This window comes from Echinops telfairi, unplaced genomic scaffold (genome assembly GCF_000313985.2).
Source record: "Echinops telfairi isolate 266 unplaced genomic scaffold, ASM31398v2 ScPeMD7_70;HRSCAF=299, whole genome shotgun sequence".
Classification (NCBI taxonomy): domain Eukaryota; kingdom Metazoa; phylum Chordata; class Mammalia; order Afrosoricida; family Tenrecidae; genus Echinops; species Echinops telfairi.
Genome location: NW_022103968.1, coordinates 28,391,686 through 28,412,889, shown reverse-complemented (window position 1 = coordinate 28,412,889; position 21,204 = coordinate 28,391,686). Strand labels below are relative to the sequence as shown.

At 54.6% G+C, this 21,204-nt stretch overlaps 2 protein-coding genes across 2 annotated transcripts in view; one reads left to right on the top strand and one right to left on the bottom strand.

Moving 5' to 3' along the window:
- WNT8B (Wnt family member 8B) overlaps positions 1-577 on the top strand; it is a 25,743-nt gene extending 25,166 nt beyond the window's left edge. Inside the window, exon 6 of the mRNA XM_004700993.3 lies at positions 32-577. Coding sequence (XP_004701050.3) covers positions 32-577 — 546 coding nt within the window. The remainder of the gene's footprint in view (positions 1-31) is intronic.
- A 4,705-nt stretch (positions 578-5,282) lies between these two features.
- SEC31B (SEC31 homolog B, COPII coat complex component) lies at positions 5,283-20,799 on the bottom strand. The gene is given in 12 exon segments (XM_045291432.1): positions 5,283-5,357; positions 5,441-5,540; positions 5,542-5,612; positions 5,827-5,898; positions 6,358-6,383; positions 6,386-6,481; positions 6,756-6,894; positions 13,211-13,441; positions 17,396-17,449; positions 17,451-17,531; positions 18,080-18,223; positions 20,620-20,799. Coding segments are annotated over 12 exon segments (1,269 nt in total).
- Between the last annotated feature and the right edge of the window lie 405 nt (positions 20,800-21,204).

Here is a 21,204-nt window from a genome sequence, read left to right as displayed (position 1 = left end):
TGCAGCCCGCTCACCGCCGGCTCGCCCGCAGGCCGTGAAGGGTACCATGAAGCGCACGTGCAAGTGCCACGGCGTGTCCGGCAGCTGCACCACGCAGACCTGCTGGCTGCAGCTGCCCGAGTTCCGCGAGGTGGGCGCGCACCTGAAGGAGAAGTACCACGCCGCCCTCAAGGTGGACCTGCTGCAGGGCGTGGGCAACAGCGCGGCGGGCCGCGGCGCCATAGCCGACACCTTCCGCGCCATCTCCACGCGGGAGCTGGTGCACCTGGAGGACTCCCCGGACTACTGCCTGGAGAACAAGACGCTCGGGCTGCTGGGCACCGCGGGCCGCGAGTGCCTGCGGCGCGGCCGGGCCCTGGGCCGCTGGGAGCGCCGCAGCTGCCGCCGCCTCTGCGGGGACTGCGGGCTGGCGGTGGAGGAGCGCCGCGCCGAGACCGTGTCCAGCTGCAACTGCAAGTTCCACTGGTGCTGCGCCGTGCGCTGCGAGCAATGCCGCCGGCGCGTCACCAAGTACTTTTGTAGCCGCGCGGAGCGGCCGCGCGGGGGCGCTGCGCGCCCGGCCGGGAGAAAGCCCTAGGGGGGCCCCTCTCTCCACGCCGCCTTTACCCCCGAGTTTGTCCTGGGCTGCTTTTAGGGATCCCAGTATTAGCGGAGCTTAGGGAATGGGGACCCGCACTCCCACGCCCTAGGATCCTTGGCGGGAGAGCTCTGCTCCGCAGTCTCTCTCGGGAGCTCACCACTTGGTACCTGTTAGCCTGCCGCTCTCGCCTCTGGGTTCTGAGCCCGCGTTAGGTCTGGGCCGGCTGAGATTGGGAGCTATTAATCTTCCTCGGACTAGTTTAGATAGGCTTACCTTCCTTCTCCCCTTCCTAGCAGCTGGAACACCACCTGCCCTGGCCGAGCAAGCCTGAAGAATTGGATAGACATAGATAAGCAGGGCCCAAGTTCGGCCAGGGCTCTTTTTCTTTCTACTCCCCTTTCCTGCTGCCAGGCCCCTACCACAACTGTACCTTCCTTCTGTGGAGCCCTTTGCTGGGCTTTTGATTCCCTGGAGTCTGCCAGACTCCCCAAGAATTCTCGAATGTTCTCCCAGCTTCCTTTATTTCTCCCTGAAGAGCCTAGTGACCCAGGAAAAAGCATGTCCTTTTGAGAGCTGGCTCCTAGACGCAGGGTGGGAGATAGAGGGAGTGGGGCTCCTAGAGTACTGACTTGATGAACCCAAGGGGGTATCTTGTGGTGCCCTCTACCACCCATGTACTCCAGACCACGACCCAAGAGCTCTTCTAGCAATGCCTTAGAGGCCAATTGCCAGGCATCTTTGACTCTCCATCTCCCTGCCCCTACCCTATTTCTTCATAATAGCCAACTTTATTTCTCCTGTCCTAAAGAATCCTTGCTCCTCAGAGCCACAGCTGCCCTAAATAAAGCCAATTTCTCACTCAAGACCCTGGGCTGAACCGCTAAAAGAGGGTCAAGGGAGAAATAGGGACCCTTCCTTTCCACTAACCTGGTCCTCAAACAGATAGGATTCCGGACATTGGGTACCTTCTTTTCCATTAAGTGAAGTTCCCGCACGGAAACTGTCGCTGAAAGGCAGTTCAGCACGTTCAGCTTGAATGTACTGCAGTCATTGTGGCATGCCTGCTTTCCCAGGCACTGAGAGATTGAGGGTGGGATCTTTGGAACCTCTCTTCCCTCCCACCTTGGTAGGGTACCATCCTGCCTACAGCCTCCCTTCTCTGGTCTAGGGAGTTCCCCTGTCCTCAGGCTGAATCTGCTACCAGTGATGCGTACACGTCAATCTTCCACAAGTCATCCACTCACACGTGTAGCCAAGAGCTGGCTGTGTGCTGCACTTGCATCTTCCTGTTTCATTTTGTTGTGTTGTTCCTCCGCGAACAGCAGTGCAGCAGAGTCGGGCTTATAGAAGGAAGTCTCTGACTGATGCTCTGCAGACCAGGGCATTTCCTGCCGGCCCCCTCTCCCTCTGTTACTCCTGGGTCTGGAATTGGAGTAGGACAACCCCATCCCACCTTATCCAGAGTAGAGGCAGTGCAGAGGAGGACTGAGACTCCAAAGGCCAGACCAGGAAGAGTGGAAGGGCTCCCAAATCCCAAATCCCAAACTGAGCCAGCAGCCAGACCCTGCCCCTCTTGGGATCCTGTGAACACAGACTGGGAGGTTCTCTTTGCTTCCTCACGGGGGACAACCTTCCCCTCAGAGTCTCCTAGTCCTCTGTTTTCAGCCCACCCAGCGAAAGTCTCTTTGCTCCTTCCTTCAGCTTTTATCTGGACCTCCTGCATCCCCCAACTCACCCTCCACCCAATCAAGCAGTGGCATACCGACCTCCCTGTCCCACTGGGCAGAATTTCTTGGTAAGATGCGGGAGGAAGGTCTGGCATGGAAGTTCAGTGTGGTCAAGCAAAGCTACATTCTCCAGAAGGCCTGTGGGCATCAGAGGAAGGGAACCATTGGGCTTCCTAAGCATGCCATTCCACCAGGAAGTCCTTAAACTGGTTGTTTTGCACCCCAACATGGTTATGACTGGTGCCGATCCATTCCCGTTCCAGAAAGCAACGATGATTGAGCGACATTAGGTCTGAGTTAGACATGTTTTGATCTCTCTTGTGTTATCTAGAGGAGCCCTGGTGGCGGATGGTTAACGCTGGGCTGCTAGCCACAAGGTCAGCAGTTTGAAACGTCCAGCTGCTCTGCTGGAAGAGGGGAGGCTCTTGACTGCCATGAAGTGTTAGAGTCTCTGAAAGCCCCAGGGGCAGTTCGACCCTGCCCTGCAGGGTCACCCCTGAGTCAGCATTGACTCGATGGCGGTGAGTCGGGTTTTGGGTTATCTATTTCTTCACGTGCTCATTCAACAAACACCGAGGTGGGCACAGTGGCGAGTGGCACACAGACACAGCACCTGCCCTGACAAAAACCAGGCTGGGGGCCATATTCCACTGCCAGGGCTCTGCCCCGCCCCCGCCCCCGCCCCCGCCCCCACTCAGACAACCTGAGGTCCACTGATCCCGCCCTGGGTTTGACAGGCTTTCAACCGGTGTGCGGAAGAGGGGGGCCTTGGCCCATCACCCAGTAAGCCCCCATGGGACTTCCCCACAGGGGGCACAAGAGGCTCCCCCCTCCCTCAAGCATGATGTGGGGGCAGGACCCCACCCCCACGCCCGCCCTCTGTGCTCCCTCGGAGCCCATCTGGCTGGCCTAGAGGACACGGGGCCACGCAGATAGGTGCTGAGAAGCGATAAGGGCACCGTCCCCTTCCCGTGCCTGGCCTGTGCGCTGGCACGCGGGCCGGCCTTTCTGGCCCTGAACAGAATCCCGGCCCCAACCGCGACTGGCCTTCGCAGCAGGCGAGGGCACCGACGGGCCCGGGAGGCCTCCTCCGGCCGGCCGCGCTGGTGGGCGGGGAGGGCGGGCCGGGCACTCGCCTATTGTGGGTCTGGATTGGATGCTTCCACTCATTCATTTCCTTTTAATTAACCCGCATTCCTGGAGGAGAAATATTTATGTTCGCTCCCAGAGAGGCCGTCCTCAGACTGCAGGGAAGGGGGAGAGAGGCTGCGGGCGCACAACGGCCTCTCTAAAGAGCTCGGGGAGAGAAACTAAGGGAACAAAATGCCATTAAAATAGCCGCCTACCCCCACCGGAGTCCATGAAAACTTCATTTCACATGCTAATCCCCGGCTCCGCCCCCTGGTCTTCTCACAACACCTTTTCCGAGAGCGGTTGGGAAAAGTCTCCGCAGTCAGCACGCAGCTCCCCGCGGCTCAGACTTCGCCTTGTGTTAGTTCAGGGCCCCAAGCGGGGCTCTCGCTCCAGCAGCGGCTTTTTTTCTGAAACCCCCCCCCCCCCTTTTAATTTAAACAAAGACCTCGGAGTTCATCAACCTCCCACTGAAATTCACAGCTGCTGAACAAACTAATCCCCTCGCCCGGCCTTTCTTCCCTTCAATGGGTTCTTGGCTTCAAAGCCACTTTGGGAAAAGACTTTGTGGAGGCTCACACTGCTTCATCAATTGAAGTTAGTGCAGGTATTATCTGAAGAGCAAGTGGCTTTACAAACAAATACTGCCCAACCATCCCTCCCTCCCTCCCAAACAGACACTCGAGCCCGCAGACATGGTGGGATCGACAACAGGATTAGGGCTCGTACTCCCGGTACCCCCTGGCTTCACACGCGGCCCCTTTGTGCAGTGGCCTTCAGCTCTGAGTGGAGTAAGGAGAAGCCTGCAAGGAGGGACAGGGACACACACACACACACACACCACCACCACCACCACCACCACCACCACCACTCCAGAGTGGTCGCAAATGCAAGGACAGAGCTGCAGCCTAATTCACTTGGACTGGTACCCTTCTCCATTCTTCACCTCTCAACTCCCATCTCGCAGAAAAATGCTCCCTCCAACCCCGACCCCCTCCCCTGAGTGATTCGGGGCAGGGACAGGACCACAGAGGACTCGAAAGAAAGGCAAGTGGAACATGGGGTTCAGAGGAGACCAGGAGATGCCCACCGAGGGAGACAGAACTCAGTAGGCCAAATCAAAGCCACTTTATTGCACGAGTCCCTTGGTGCATCCACTGTGGGGTTCTGCCATGAAAAGAAGCCCCAAGACTCGAGGGAGTGGAAAGCCAGCCAGCCGGGCCCAACCCTCGAGGAAGGTTCCGGAAGAGTTTTTTGTTCTATGGTTCCTTTGTCAGAATCAGGTTTGCCACTGGACGGTCTGGGGCCTTAGGTCAGGGCCCAACCTGGTGGGTCCAGGGGCCGTTCCTCCTAGGCTGTGAGCCTTCTGCTCCCATCTCATAGTTTAAGGCAGTGCCCAGCAAAAGAACCCCCCCCCCACCTTATGCCCTCCACTTGACCTAGCCCATCCCCTCCACTTGACCTAGCCCATCCCCTCCACTTGACCTAGCCCATCCTCCATGCTGGAAGAAATCACAACAGCTCGCTCTCTCTGTTATGCTCATGTTGATGACTTCATGTTCCTCGCTCTATGACTTGTTCAAAGAAGTCAATCCTCCTGAAGCTACCCAGGGACCTGGCCCTGGACACAGGAAGTCAGAGAGAGGGTAAGATCAGGTTCCAAACCCACAGAAGGGTTCAAACAAAGGACCCCCAACATGGGTACACAGAGGTAGACTTGGAAGGAACGATCCCATTCACCCTCTTGGACTCCCCCTGGGGAAGTCCTGTCAGAGTGTGGTATTAGAGAAGGGAAGAAGGGGCCCTAGACCCTGTCTCTGGGCAAAGTCAGGCTTGGACAGACCCTAGAAGGCCCAGGCGTAAAGGGGCCCCAGGCCGGCACTCAGCTGGTTGGAAGCCAGCCCTACTGCATCACAAACCTGGTAGCAAGGGAAGAGGGTTGGAGAAAGCAAACAGAGCCTGTTCTCAACATCCTCTTTGCTTGGGGGAGAAGTTAGCTAACAGCGGAGGGGCTTCCTGGCAAGAGAGGCTGCGCAATGGTGAGGACAGGCATAAAGCTGGACACCTCGCCGAAGCGGCTGCAGCCCACCACTTGGGCATGCACCCTGCTCAACGCTTCCCAAGTCCGCACACCGAGCCACCTCACAAAGCCCAGCCATGACCTGAGGCGAGAGCTGTAGAGAGAAGGACACGGGTGTTATGATGTTCATGCCAGCCCTTCCCCAGGCAGCATGGAAGGGTCAGTCATGAGGGGACTCAAGTTCTGGCACTCAGGCCAGGCAAGCTGTCTTTGGGGGAGAACCCAGGACAGGAGGCCTGTGGGAAGAGAAGACACTGGGCCCCTCTGGTCACAGGTGATGGAAAGGCAGGAGGCAGAGGTACACTTACCGGCCCCTCCCAGAGCTTCTCATACAGACATTCTAGATGTTGGGCTGCCTCGGCCAACTTCCGTTTTGTCTTCTGCAGAAAGGGATTCTGACCCCAATCCCAGCCCCTAACCTTTCACAGGACATGGAGAGTCACAGGAAATTCCAGCTAGGAGGGTGTGAAGTAGCCTTCTCCCTTGCTCAGGCGGAAAAGCGAGGTGCAAAGAGGATCAGAGCCTTGCTCCAGCTAGGAGAGTTTGTGAATGGATGTCAGACCTCCTGACTCCTGCCTGCCACCTCCCAGGACTGCTACCACCTTCCTAAGAGTTAAAACTTGATCCTTTGGGTCTGATCTCCAGGGAGCTGGACTTCAAGCCAGATTCCAGCCCCCTCCCTAGGATGGACATCTCAGGCACATAGGGATGGAGGATAAGACACAGACAGGGCAGGAGGAAGTGAGAAGACTCACCCAAGGAGCTGGCCCACACTCAGGGGGTCCTGGAACCAGGGAGGGAGGGGGTGAGAAGGGTGTTCTGGGTAAGCTGAGGCTTACGGAGTCCCTGTCGGCCAGGGCGCACAATGCAGAAGGCTGTCAAGGCTGGTCTTCAAAGACCAATGCTCTGGGGGAAGTGCTTTCCTGTCCATGTTCTCCACTGGCAGCTGCTGCAGAAGGAGCGGAGAGACAGGGCAGACAGGCCCGCCATCCTCCTGGCATCCCAAAGGACTGGTCTTCAGTGACTTCAAGAGTCACGCTGCTCTTCCTAGGAAGAGAGGTCCCCACCCCGTCTCGGCAATAAAGACACCCCGTCCCCAATCCCCGTCTCCTTCTGCTCAGACCACGTCTAACTCCAGAAACAAGGACTATCTTCCCTGTCCCTGCTTTCCTGTACCCAAAGAAGTTTGGGAGGTTTTCCAGGGAGGGGGGCCCCACTGTGCCTGTCACCTGCTTTCTGAGCTCTCCTGGAGCCCCCAGGGGAGCACCACCCACACCAGGGGCTGCGGACTGTGAGGAAAGGCCCCCTCCAGGTTCAGGGGTGAGGCTCATGACTGGAGCAGTCATCGGTGCAGGGGGTGTAAAGACCGTGGGCAGCTGGAGGGAGAGAAAGAAAGGACCATGAGCCTCTGCTCAAGAGACTCCCGAGGTCTTCGTTGTGGGTGGGGACAGAAGTTTTTGAGGGAAAAGAGGGACAGAATCATGAGAGAGAAGTGGGAAGCGGGGGGGACTGGCGGACGGACGGACGGAGGTAAGAGAAAAAGGAAGAAGAGGCTCCACTGCCAGTGATCCCTGGGGGCATGGCTGGCTTTAACCTCAAGGTTAGTCGCTGGAGTCTCAGGAGAAGGATGAGTCTCTCTAGTCTCCCACCGTTGGTCCCAGTAACCCTGCCGTCTAGGGCCACTAGGAGGCAGAATGGACTCAGTGGCAGTGAGTGTTGAGGGAGCCACGGAGTTGAGTCTGACTCATAGCAACCCTGGATCAGGATGTCAAGACAGCAGATACTTACAAAGCAGCCAGCCTCATCTTTCTCCCACAGAGGGTCTCATGGATTTGAACCACCAACCTTATGGTTGGCAGCCAAGAGGAAAGAGGAGGAGGGGAAAGTACGAAAGAAAAGAGTGGATGCTATGGAAGGGGGAGGACTGGGCTGAATTCTGCACAGAACTAGGATGCAGGTCACTGGTACTTGCATGAGTCAGCTGGGGTGGGGGTGGGGGTAGATGCACTCACCTTTTCCCTCTGTAGATGTTCCCAGGGGGCTGTCCCATCTCTCCAGGAATGTTGGGACCCTGTGTAGTAGCAAAGATAGAGGTCGTTGTGGGCATGTCGGGAAGACTGGAGGTTTGGGACACAGAGGTCATCACCATGTTTCCGGTTGGGAGTCCCTTATCCCTCGCTCTCCCGACCAGCCACACTTTACTTCCTCCGTCCCACGGAGACTCAGGAGGAGCAGAGACTCCCCGGGGGTAGGGAAGGAGAGGAAAGCTGCTGAAGGAAGGCTAACCTGAGTTAGGCATCGAGATGCCAGCCGTGGGGAGGGCACCAGGGCACGGATGGATGGTATGCCACAAGGCAGTTGGCAGGAGGGGCTGGAGGTCCCACGCTCATATGGCTGGGACTGGGCAGTCTCCCAGGGAACAATCGGGGAGTCTCAGGCTGCATGAAGTCTGGGGGTGCCATGGGCGGAGGGGGGGCCCAGAAGAGGCCACACTCCTGGGAGTCCAACAGATGAGGAGCATTGAGTCCTTTGTCCCCCTAAGAGCTGTGGCTGAGACACAGCTGAAGTAGAGCACAAACAGGTCATGTGCCACTCCGTGTCAAGCTGGGAGAGACCCAGAGCACATCAAGAATGAATAGGGCAGCGGTCATAAAGTAATTTCATATTAATAATCTCTGGTTCTTACATGTGAATAGAGATCCACCATTTACAAAATACTTGGAATTCTACTCTGAGTTCACCCTCAAAACACTCCTCGGGGGTGGCAATGGCCAACTGTCCCTCTCACGTTACAGAAGAAACAGAGGGCTGAGCACATTGTCCACGGGACAGCAGTGAGAGTGCTGGGCATTGAGACTCCAATTTCCAGGTTCCTCTCACTGAAGCCCTGGTGATGTCGTGGGTTATGCACTGGGCTGCTAACCGTAAGGTCAGCAGTTTAAACTCACCAGCCGCCCCTAGGGAGCAGGATAAAGCTTTCTGCTCTCTCCCATATTGATTGATGGCCTCAGAAATGGACAGGCGCCAATGTGTTCTGTCAGACAGACTCAACTAGGAGTTGCTATTGCTTACTGGAATGACCCGATGCTTCCCAGACCCCACGGGGCACCCCTCGGGCCACGCCAATGGCTTTCCTGAGAGCCCTGTGCCCTGTCCAGAGAGTTCTTCACTCCTCGTGCACTCACCAGGCTGGGCTGCCTGCAGCCCAGGTGCCCTGTAGTCACTTCTATTCTGGGCCTGGGAAGCCCGATAAAGGCTAGGCTGGGGCGTAGCAAAGGCCTGGTGGTGACTGAGGAGTGAAAAATCTTGGCCTTGCAGATGAGGTTGGGACCTGTGATGATAACAAAGGGTCAGTTCTTAGGAAAAGAAAAGCATTTGTTGACATTATTATAAAAGAATTCTTGAAAACAAAACCGGACAGAATTAAACAAAAGCTGGTTCTTGGAAGTGGTTCTCAACCTTCCTCACGCCACAACCCTTTAACACAGTTCTTCATGTTGCGGTGACCCCCAACTATACAATTATTTTCATTGCTAAGTCATCACTGTCATTTTGCTACTGTTATGAATCAGGCAACCCCTGTGAAAGGGTCATTCAGCCCCCAAAAGGGTCACGACCCATGGGTTGAGAACGCTGTTAGAGGATAGAAATCAATAGAACTTATAAACGTCTCGAAAACAAAAGCAAAAGCACCCAAAACACTCCTTGCTGTTGAGTTGACTCCAACGCCCTGCAGTCAGCAAACTGCTGTAGCGTAAACTAGAACTGCCCCCCAGCGTTTCCCAGACTGTCATCTTTAAAGAAGCAGATTTCCAATCTTCTTCCTACCCAGTGGCTGTGGCATCGAACCACCAACCTTTCGGTTAGCAATTGATTGCTTAACCACTAGGACCTCCCAGAAAACACAAATCGTCAAGTAACAAGAGTGAAGTAAACGGTATTCAAAACAAATCCAGAGGCCATTAAAATGACAAGAAGGAAATACTGCCAACAACTGTAAACTCATAAGTTCAGTAACTTTAGAGAACTGGATGACTCTTCAAAGACTACATACTAAAACTCAGCCAAGATGAAAAAGAGAACAGAATAGTCCTGTAACTCGTATAGAAATTGAATTTGTAATTAAACCCCATCCCCCAAAATAAATAAATCTTCATGCCCAGGTGACTTCCCTGGAGGATGCTTCTAAGCATTCGCAGAATTAACAACAGTTTTAAACAATCTCTTCCAGAAAATAGAATATGAAGGAATGCTTTCTGTGATAGATAATCTATGTGTCAGCGTGGCTAGCCTAGGTTATCCAGTTGTCTGGCCAAATACTAGCTGCTTTTTACCAAGTACTTATAAGAGACTTAATCATCTGCCTTCAGTAAAGGAGACTGCCTTCCAGAGTGTAGGTGGCTCTGGTCCAATCCGTTGAAGAGCTTAAGGACACACGGGAGCTTCTCCTTGGGTGTACTCTGCCTCCAGACGATAAGTAGACAGCTTATCAGAACTCCTCTCTACTATCCCGCCACCTGACCTATAAATGCTGGGCCATAAGACTGAGGGCATCTCCAGTCTGCTGTCTGCCCTACAGATTTGGGACTTGCCAACCCTCACAACCAATGAACTGATTCCGGAAAAGCTATCGATCGACCTGTTTCTTTCTCTGAGTGTGTGCATATTTTACAAATTCAAATCCTCTAGAGAACCCAGATTAAGAAATTGCTTGACTCATTTTATGAGGTTGGTATTATCCTGATACCAGAGCCAAACAGCACAAAATACTGCTACAGACCAGCATCTCTCATGAATTTAGATTTCAAAGTTCTCAACGTCTTAGCAGCGTATGCATTCTGAAGCATGCCCTCAACGTCCCCTTATCCCTAACCCTTCACCCCCCCTCTGGCAGTGGACTGCTTTCTGGGATGTAATCTCATGGCACCTCGGCATACCTCAATCACAGCATATCTGAATCCTATGCTTCATTTTTTTTACATGTCAATCTTTCCACTAGACCAGTGGTTCTCCACCTTCCTCATGCCGCGACCCTTTCATACAGTTCCTCATGGGGTGGTGACCCCCAACCATAAAATTATTTTCATTGCTACTTCATCACTGTAATTTAGCTAGTTATGAATCAGGCGACCCCTGTGAAAGTGTCATTTGACCCCCAAAGGGGTCACAACCCACAGGTTGAGAACCGCTGCACTAGACCAAAGGTTCCCAAACTTATTTGCCCCTTTTCAGATAATATTATCTAAAATGATCCACCCCTGGATCAGTATCCAGGAGGGCAGTATCGCCCACTTGGAGAAACACTAGACAATGAGCTATCTAAGGGCAAGGATCTGTTCCAAGAGTCTAATTGTTGTTCACTAAAGTGCTTAGAAAAAAACAACTGAATATATGCTCTAGAAGGTCAGGGATGTTCATCCCTTTTTCCACTAAACTATCCCAGTACTTAGGACCCTGCCTGATAGATGGTAGGCATTTATAATTACTTTTAAATGCCGAACAAGTAACTAAACAAGTTACCTTCTGAGGGGCCTGAAATCCCAATCTGGAAGATGATGTCTCCTTAGAGTGGGGGGTGGCCCCCACAATAACCCGGGGGAAAGGAAAAGGGGGAGACGGTTGACCCAAGACATCAGAACCCTGGGCACGAAAAAGCCGGTCTCTCAGCTGCCAAACTGGTGCCTGCAAGCATTGCCATGAGGAAACCTGTGTTAAGTCCTAATGAAACAGGCAGAATATCCTTTTAGAAACCTGGTCCCACAGAGCAGTCAAAGCGCACGGGAGCCCCTTAGATGACTCAAAGTGCCCTGCACTCACACACCTCCCTCTTTGATGTTCTGTCTGGAGTGTTCTACATCAGCTAGAGCCTCCTTCTCTTTGAAGGTCCAGCTCAACTCTCTTAACCACTGGGAAGCCTTCTCTGGTTCTTAAAGGCAAAACCGGTCCCTTCCCTGCAGTCCCACAGCACTCGGTAGATGCATCTATTTGGACAATTCTAGTCCCTGACATTGGATTGTGCCCTGCTCGTGAGCTACTGTTGAGGTTGTTTATCTTGGGAGCTGCAGCGTTTCACATGAGGCCTAGCATGGAGCGGGTGCTGGCCAGGGGGAGAGGGCTGAATGAAATGGTTGGTCTCTCCACAGGGTACCACTTACCTGAACACGGTCAGTGGCCAGGCTGCTCTGCGATGCCAAGAGACTGGCATACTGAGTGACACTGCGAGCCATGGCAGGGCCTGGGCTCCCCCTACCAGGGCCCAGGAGCAGCACCAAGCCCCTGTGGAGGACCAGCGCCTTTTCCATCAGCTCCTGTAGGGGCTGAAGGCAGTCAGCCCTCTGCCTAGGACCCCTGCTTTCGCAGCCCTAGTGGTTGTGCACAGAGCAGCAGTTTGAAGTCACCTGATGCTCTGTGGAGGAAGATGGGGCTTTCTGCTCTCCTCAGCAGTGACAGTGTTGGAAACTCACAGAGGGCAGTTCGACCCTGTCCTACAGGTCAGGTGAGTCGGCATCAGATCTTCCGCAGTGAGTTTGGGTCGTTTCCTCTCCAAGACCCTTGAGCTCTTTTCCTGGTAAAACCCTAAGCCCAGGAGGCCCCACGCTGGCATGCGCGTTGATGAACCACAGGGAGGGGTTTTCTCTACGGAGATTCTCTCTCTGAGTCACGTTTCTGACGTGACGAGGTGCTCACCTTCTTCTGCGGCTCCTAAGAGCGTTAGGCCTTTCATCCTGGAGCCTTGTTCTAGGGTTGCCTCAGGAGTCACAGAACACAGAACAGCCTCTGTTCGCTGGATGTGAACAACCCTACTCCTGCACCAAGCGGGGCACCGGCCTGGACCCTCAAGCAGAGTTCTTCGAACTGCCTGTAGTGCCCAGTGAGGCCCCGCCCCAGAGCTGGTTTCCTGTGGCCTGTGGGCCAAGTGTGAGCCAACTCTTGCCGCATCTGCAGGACCATTTGCCTCTCCACTGACTTCCTCGATCTGCTACCTGAAAGCCTGATCAAAGTCAAATGCCAACTCTGCTTCTCGGCAACGCTGCTGGGACCGCTAAATTGCACCTGGACTGGAAGGAAGTCTAGATGAACCCCAAATAACCGAGGGGACACTTGGCTGCAATGACTCCTGGACATGGACAGACAGGTCCCCGGCAGGGAATCTGGATGCTGTGTTTATGGAGTTGTTATGAGCCATTGGCTCTGGCAGCAGCTAACAGCCACTGTCCGACAAACATCTCGCCTCCTTGCCCCTGAGCCATCTCCTGGGAAGCCGAAGAACTCCTGAATGGCTCTGTGGACTTCTGTGTGCACTGCTGCAAGGAGGCCTACAGAAGGGACCTGATGTGACCCCGAGGAGCTATGGTTCCTGTCCCATATCCTTCCGAAGAAACAGGCCAAGGGTCGTCTCTGAGAAGCCTCCTTGGGTACAGTTGCCGGGGTACGGCAGACAGTCATCTCACCTACTTGGTGTCTGATACTGCAGGCCGAGCCTGCCTGTAGCCCTCCCTAATCTGGGTGAGCTAGCCTGGCCCCCTGTTGACCATGCCCTGAACCCTGAATTCTGCTGCCGCTCTTCCCCCAGGCCATTTTGTCTAGGGCACAAGAGCATCTGCAGAGTTTTGGATTCGCAGCCAGATGGAGCGACAGCTCTGAGCGGCCAGCCCCCCAACACGCCCCCCACCCTCCTGCCAAGCCTCCTACCTGCAGGACCTGCCAGAGCCGCTCTTCAGCGGACAGCCCCATCTGCTCGATCTTGCGCTGACAATAATTCAGGAGATTTCCTGACCTCAGGGCCGCCTGCAGCTCGGCAGACCGCGTCAGGAATTCAGATTCCGTGGTCACTTGACTGATGAAGACAAGGTGGGGACCAGGCTGTGGCACCTACTGGGCAGGGGCACTGGGGAGGTCAAAGGAAACCAGCTCCCCCCCAAACTGGTAAGGAAAAACCAAAAAAGGGCGACAGTCATCCCTTTGAGCCAAGTGAGAATCCCAGGAAGGCAACCTATTCGTCAACCCCAAGATAGAAAGGCAATAGTAAGAGCCTCCTCGGGGTGGGACAGGGGCAGGAGTTGAGTAGTGACTGCGCAGCTGGCCCTAAACCACGTCTGCATGCTTAGCACCATCAGCTCCAACGTCACCACACGACTCTTCTCCTCGCCTGTCTTGGGACCACCATTCTCCTAGTCATCCGGGGCGTCGGCACGTTTTTATACACCACTATAAAGGGCAAGGAGCCCTGGTGGGGTAATGGTTCTGCAGTCGGCTGCTCACAAGGTTGGCAGTTCAAAACTGCCGGCCACTGTACAGGAGAGGCAGAGGCTTTCTACTCCCACAAAGAGTTAGTCATGGAAACCCACGGAGGCAGGACTACCCTGTCCTAGAGGGGTGCTAGGAACCCGAATTGACTCAGTGGCAGCGAGCGTGCAGCCAAGCAGCAACAGTCTTAGCCTTTCTCCCTGTTCCGTGTCTCTCATGCAGGCCCCTCCATTTCATGCGCAGCGCTGGTATGCCAAGGTGCCTCCACTAGGTTGCTGGCGTCCCCTCCTCTAATCCAAACTCTCGCCCTCCACCCGACTCAGGCTTGTCCCAGGCCCCAGGAGGGACCTGAGCTCCTCTGCCACCAGAGCACCAAGTCCTCCCAGAGCAGCACCCAGCTGCCCTCCCCGCAGCCCTGGCCCTGCTCTCCTCGGTGGTCTCGCCACATCCCCCAATACTCCGCTCGCTCTGACTTCTGGGCCTTCGCTCACCGCAGTCCCCCACCGGGCAGCCTGCCTGTCAAAGGAGGCACGCTAGAAAAGCCCCGAGAACAAAAGCAGAGCCAAAGTGCCTTTGCTCCAGCAGGTCGCCACCTGGGCTGCTCAATAAAAAGCACCTGAGAGTTCTTCTGACAGGAGTAGCCGGGGTTCCTAGGCTGGAGCCCAGACGAGGAAATCAGGCTGTCCGCGGGGCGCAAGCAGGCAGGCGTATTTTTCTGGTTCCTAAGGCGGGCGGACAGGCCGGGGCTGCTCTACTCCTGAGCCACTTGTTCCTTCCCCTGCCAAGCGCCGCCTTCCTCGCAAACTTTCCTCGCGGATTCAGACTTCTCTGGACTCGGCAGCACTCAGGCGCAGTGAAGTATCATCGGTCATGGCCCTTCTAGCCCTCGTCTTTGTAATTCCCCCAGATGACGGGGTTGTAAGGAGCACGAAACTCTACGGAGAGGATTTGTCAGTTTACCACCCTGCAAGGTTTAAAATGACCTTTCTTGGAACCAGGGATGGGGGAGTCTCACCTCCATGGAGAAAGAAGAGCCCAGGGTAAAGCCTGTCTTGGGGACCCTGTGAGCCCTGTACAGGGAACCTCCTCGATCCACGAAGCTGTGACACCGCAGCTGTGACACCAGAGAGGTGGCAGGAGCAGCAGCAACTGCCCAGCCAAGGGCAACTTTCGTAACGCTGGCCTGAGGAGGGCAAAGGCCAAGGGGCTGCATGACTGAACAACTGTACCCTGAACATTTCTGATCCTGAATTGTAACCTGTTAACTTTCCTCATAAACCCCATTAGAGTGGGGACTGTCTGAGCTCTGTGTGGCCATTGTAACACACCCCTGAACCCAGCAGAATAGAGAGACCTGGCCAGGGGTGTGTGGGGAGGGGGGGTTGGTATCAGAATTGGTAAATGAGGTTAGAGGGTGACGCACGTCTGACCTTGAGCTGCTGTAGGTTGGATTCCCTTCCCTCTTCTCTAGTCTGAGGAAGCCAAGCACTGCCCTTGCGACGACATTTTTTATAAGCACAGAATCTACACCACAGACCCATAACCATCTTAACTTTGTACGATCCTTTAGAATTTTACACGTGGATTCTCATGTGCAGTGCAGGCCGATTCACTAGCAGAAGCTGAGCAGGTATGACTTTCTTTCTTTTACTCGGAAGCTGAGTGGTTAGGTAGCTTGTCCAAGATTTCCCAGATAATAAGTAACAAGGCTATGATAAGAGTTCAGGTCCCGTACCCTTTGCTTCAAAATTCTTGACCTCCCTGTTTGTTTAAGCGTCACAGCCTCTTGAGTATTAGTCTCTGAAAACAAAGCCACTGCTGCCGAGTGGAATTCTGTCTTGAGGACAGAGTAGAATAGCCCAGAGGCTTCCCGAGGCTGTTCATCTTTCCAGAAGCAGACCACCACATCTTTCTTCCGGGGAGCAGCCAGCAGGGTCAAGCTCTGATCTTTGGGTGAACTTGTGAGTGCTTTGCCCACTGTGCCACCAGGGGCCCTGTGTTAGCCTAACCCAACTCTAACGACTGCCGAGTCAATTCTAACTCCTAGGGACCCTTTAGGGCACAGAACTGCCCTTTGGGGTTTCTGAGCCTTTACGTTGTGACGCGAGCAGACAGCTCTTATTTTTCTCCCATGGGGTGGCGGGTGGGTTTGAACCTTGACCTTTTGGTTAGCCACTCACTGCACAGCCCACGACCCCCCAGGGCTCCTTGTGCTAGACTTGCTTTCTTAATGTCTAATAAAGCTGTGAAAACAAAACTCTCTACTTTCATTCATTTTCAATTCAAACCTCATACTGAAAGCATCCTGTTCAGCAATTCAGAGCCTTGCTCCTCCAAGTGTGGTCCTCAGAGCAGCAGCCAGGCTCACTGGGGAACTGGTTGGAACGCAGAATCTTGAGCACTAAGAGACTCTGTGTGTTCCACGGCCAATCCAGAGGCTGCCGGTCCACCCAGAGGTGTCTTGGAAGAAACATGTGATTTCTAAAATAAAAACGACCCCCAAAACCAAACTCACTGCCATCAAGCTCATTGCAATCCTGCAGGGCAGAGGGGCACTGCCTTGTGGGCTCGGTAAAGACTGTCCATCTTTACGGGAGTGGAAAACCTCGTCTTTCTCCCACCGGGCGGCTGGTGGCTTCAAACGGCTGACCTTCCAGTGAGCAGCCCAGCACATGTCACCACCGACAACCCTGTGGCACGCAGTTCTACGCTGGCACACACAAGGGGGAGTCAGCTTTGCAGCCACTCAACCTAATGACTTCCCAACTGGAATGAGCCAGAATCTGAATTGTAATAAGACACCAAGAGATCTGCATGCAGACTGAAGTTGGTGAAGCCTGGCTTAGGGGATTGGAAAATGAGCACGCCGTGCCCCTGGTCCTGAAGTCCTGGGTGGTTCGGTACGGTGTCTCAGAGTGAGCGAGGAGTGGATACGTGCGTGTATCTTTCATCCAGGTGGTACATACCACTGTAGGACTGGAAAACTGGGGGTCACAGAAATGAGGTTCATCTGCCTAGGACCAAAGAAGGGCCCTGTGGAGGAAGTGGGGTGTTAGGGGGGGCTTGAACGGCTGCAGCAGGCTTCAATGGGCACAGGAGAGGAACCCGAGGGAAGGGCCCAGGCAGAGGCAGGAGAGCGAGGGATGACTCACGAGACAGAGGAGTCACGTGGAGTGCAACGAACACGTGGGAAGGAGGTGGTGGCTCAAACGAGATGACGAAGCGGGACACTGAACGAATGAGCTCAGGTCCAAGGCTGTGGGGACCCGAAGAGTGTGACCAGGGGAGGGACCATGAGGGAGTCTGCATTTCTTCTTTCCTGCTCTGGTCCCTCCCTCCCAGGCAGGTAAGGGTTTGAGGAAGGTGAGGTGAATCCCGGGCTATTCTCCATGACCACGAGAGCTAAAGCGGGCACCTTGTGCAGACTGACTGACGCAGCAAGCAGGGTGCAGGAGGGATGGAGGAGGAGAGAGGAGGCAAGAGTAAGTACTTCTGTATGGAGACATAAGGAGGACCTGAGGTCACAGAGGAAAACTCCCTGGAGAACTTTGCTCCGTGGTGAGCACATGTGGGCTTCACAAGCGCTCATCCACAACCCAGAAAACACACACACACACACACACCACTTACAGTGAATGAAACTCCTGCTGGCCTTCCAATCCATTTGGGGGGCTTTTTTCAGGGACGGCATCACTGTCGATTGTGCCACCTGCTCTGGCCCCTGCAGTGGTGGGAGAGGCTGGCTTTTGCTGAAGGAAGAGGAGATCTGTCACTAGCTGAAGCCAACGCTCGGCTGTGAACTCTGCCTGCAAATTCCTTTTTGGAGGAACCCTTGAGATACGGCCTGGCCCTGGCCTAGGAAAGCCAGACTCCCATATTTGGGCAGATAGGGCTGGGCCTGGGAATGAGATGGGCACTCCTATGCTGCAGGGAAGCTCTGCAGAGCCTCCTGCGTCCAAGGTCAATCCTGCGGCCAAGGTCAACAGCGGAGTGTGACACTAAAAAGGTCCAGGGGAGAGAGGGAGGCAAAACAATTCATACTCCTGAAATCAGGGTCCAGCATGGAGGTCTGGGGGCCCTTGGAGGCCTACACTACAGGGAACATCCAAGAACCAAAGTCAAGGTGGAAGGCCTTCTTTGTAGTGGCATGAACCCACATCCTCCAGGACTGTAGGCACTGGAGCAAAGCGCAGTCCTTCTAAACTCAGTCTGGTCTCCCAGTCCCCAACAACCTTCATCTCTTCCCAGGCCGCATGTCCCTCTCTCTCCGGACAACAGAGTCCCTTCCAGCATTCCCCACCAAGCCCTCCAAACCTTGTCAGCCTGTCTCATCTGCTGGACTTCCCAGCTTCTACCCATCACAGAGGATAAAGTGATCCAGCCATCAAAGGAGGCGGCTGAGAACACCGGAGGGACCCGAGGGCACCACTGCACACCAAAGCACCCACTGCCCTGGAGTGGAAGTTAAATACAACCTAATAAGAAGGAATGGAACCATTAGGGAACATGCAGTCTGGGAAATCCCAAAGATCCAGCTGAAGCCAGAAACCAGATGTCTCCCTTCACCCACTTTTCTGTTGTCAATCTCCCATGGAGGAGGCTATATGTAGATCTTTGTAACTGGTTCCCCCTTTCTATCCCATCAGGGTACAGTGTAGCAACAATGAAACATACAACTTTCCTCTAGCTCCTAAATGCTTCCTCCCCACCCCCCCACTATCATGATCCCAATTCTACCTTACAAATCTGGCTAGACCAGAGGATGTGCCCTGGTACAGATAGGAACTGGATACACAGGGAATCCAGGACCGATGATCCCTTCAGGACCAGTGTTGAGAGTGGCGATACCAGGAGTGTGGAGGGAAGTTTTTCTTCATAAGGGGGAGATTCGGAGGAAGACACATATTCCTTATCACAAGGAAATGAGCATTATCCTTGTGATAAGAAATGTGCTAAGGAATATGATAAGGATGTGATGATGTGCTAGGTGATAAAGAAGTTGGAATTGTTCTGGGTGAAATTGTTCTCGGTTTGCAATAAGAACAGAAGAAAACAGGATGACCCCAAGCTTGTGTAAAGGTCAGCTTAACTGCAAAAAAAAAAAAAAAGTTCCGCTTCTGTCCCCTGCAGCTTTTTAGAAAAACCACATGCTGGTGCAAGCGAAAAGATAATGCAAAGTATTGCATTCTTTCTGTGTGATCCAATAAGCTATGCCTCTAAAAGCTTGTCCCCAGCCTCAGCTCAGGGTCTACACCTGGCACTAGACAGAGTCTCGTGTGGTCTCTCAGCACTGAATCTGGGTTTGGACACAATAAACCTCTGAAACTATACTCGGTCTCTGCTTGCTTTGTTTATTCAACGACCTGCTTACAACAATCCTCAGACCAGAGCCAGGCTCCAATATATCTCCTGCCCCCAGCCCTGCTCCCAGCCCTTGAAGTCAGGGAGAATCCGTCTCAGGCTGCTCATCACGGTCTGGGTGACTGTTCACTGGGGTGGCTTGGAAGTCAGGGAGGAGGGTTGGCAGCTAAATCCAGGCATTCCTGGCCTCAAACCCGGTCAGTATGTCCCACAGGGATGGGAAAGGGCCTTGAAAAGCTACGTGCTGTGGCTCCTCAGCACCGTCAGGGGTGAAGAGGCAACGCGCAAGTCCCACAGCTAGGTCACTGGAAGATGATCATCCTCTAGCACAGCACCAGCTGGGTGGTTATGTCTGGGTGCCAGGCCAGGCCTGAGCAGTGCATCTGGGAACAAAACAGACCCCAATAGGCGATGTCACCAACTTCCTTGGTGCTGCACCTTTCCTGACCAGGGAGATGGGACCTTCTGTGCGACTGGGCACAGCACAGCATCAGGGCCCAGCGATGGCCATGTTGACGACGGGATCGCTGGAGCCTTACATCACCTTTGTTTCACCCCCCTCAGCTTCCACTCTCCACAGGACACCTGAGCGATTTCCTTCAGTGCACAGCCGCTGAGAGCAGAACCCAGGGCAGGGAAAAGTCGCTCCCTCGGCGAGGCCTGAACAGCCTGCGTTCTGGCCTCTGTGATCGCTGACTGTGACGATCGGCTCGTTCTTCCTGAGGTCCCACACAACTGCCTTGCCACTGGGATGAGCAGAAGACAATGTGCTGGACTTGCCGGTTCCAAGAGCATGGGAGTTGGGGAGAACAACTTGTCTGGGCTGTGGGGCATCCCTGTCCCACTGCTCCCAACCAAGCACAGAAAACCCAGGGGCAGCCGTGGGCTACGCAAATGAGCAGAGTCCCAGGGAGTGCGGGCCTCAGGCTCCAAGGAGGAGCCCTTAGGCTACTGAGGTCGAGGTTGAGGGACTCCAAGGCATTTGGGGTTTTACCCTGACCGGCACCCAGCTGCTACTGAGAGGATACAATGAAGATGAGAAAAGAGCCCTCCTGTGTCTGACAAAGAGAGGGGGTGGGAATAAGAAGGAAAGGCATGTGTGTGGTAGGGGGCAGAAACACCCAGGACCCTCCTGAGAGAGCGAGATTTAAAGAGGAAACCCTGCTACTTTTGGGGTACACGGGGCTATCAAATGCAGTCAGCTTCCCTCCCGACAGGGAATGCCAGTGAGCAAAGAGATGGGCCCAGTTGCCGACTGACGGGCATACGCAGAGACAGAACGCACACCTGACCCCCATCCGCAGGCTAGCTACTGCAGAGAAGGAACGATCTCAGTGTCCCACTCTTGTTCCCTCTCTGCTGAGTCTAGGGCCCGCCCCACCCCTACTCTGACAAAGAGCATGCCTACTCTCCCCTAACATCTTGGACCTTTTCCATTTTCCTCCCGGAAGCCCCAGGAGAGTTATTGAGGGCACACCAAGCCCCCTTCCCACCCTCTTCCCCAAGCCTGCCTCTGCTCTGGCCAGTGGAGCTCTATTGCCCTTCAGTGGTGCCGCGTGGAACTGCCTGCGCTCGGCCTGGGCCCGGAACCGGAGACCAATCCGGGCAATGGGCTTGACGGCTCTCAGCAGCAGCTCAGGGAGGCTCACCTGTGACTTGGGTCCTGCGGCCATTAGCACACTCCGGTTATTCAAATCTCAAATGAAGATTTCAGAATCACTGGCCCCTGAGGCCAGGAGGTTGGCCTGGATGAAGAACAGGCCTTTGGAGACAACCCCGCCAAGAAGAGACAAAAGCAGGGAAGAAAGGAGGCCCATGTTGGGGGCGCTCCCAAGCCCGCCCCGTGACCTCCCGGGGCAGGTGCAGAGCGGCAGAGCAGCGAATGCTTCCCTCCAGACGTGTCACTCCACAGTGCGGCCAAGTCCGACCGAAGGCTGTCCTTGGAAAGGGTTAAAGTTGAGGGCTCGGACAACTCACATCACCTGAGGGCACGGAGCCTCGCTGACGCTGCTGTACCCAGGAGTAACGCAATGTTCCCACACCTGGGAACAGTGGGCAAAGTAACCGAGTAGCCCGGG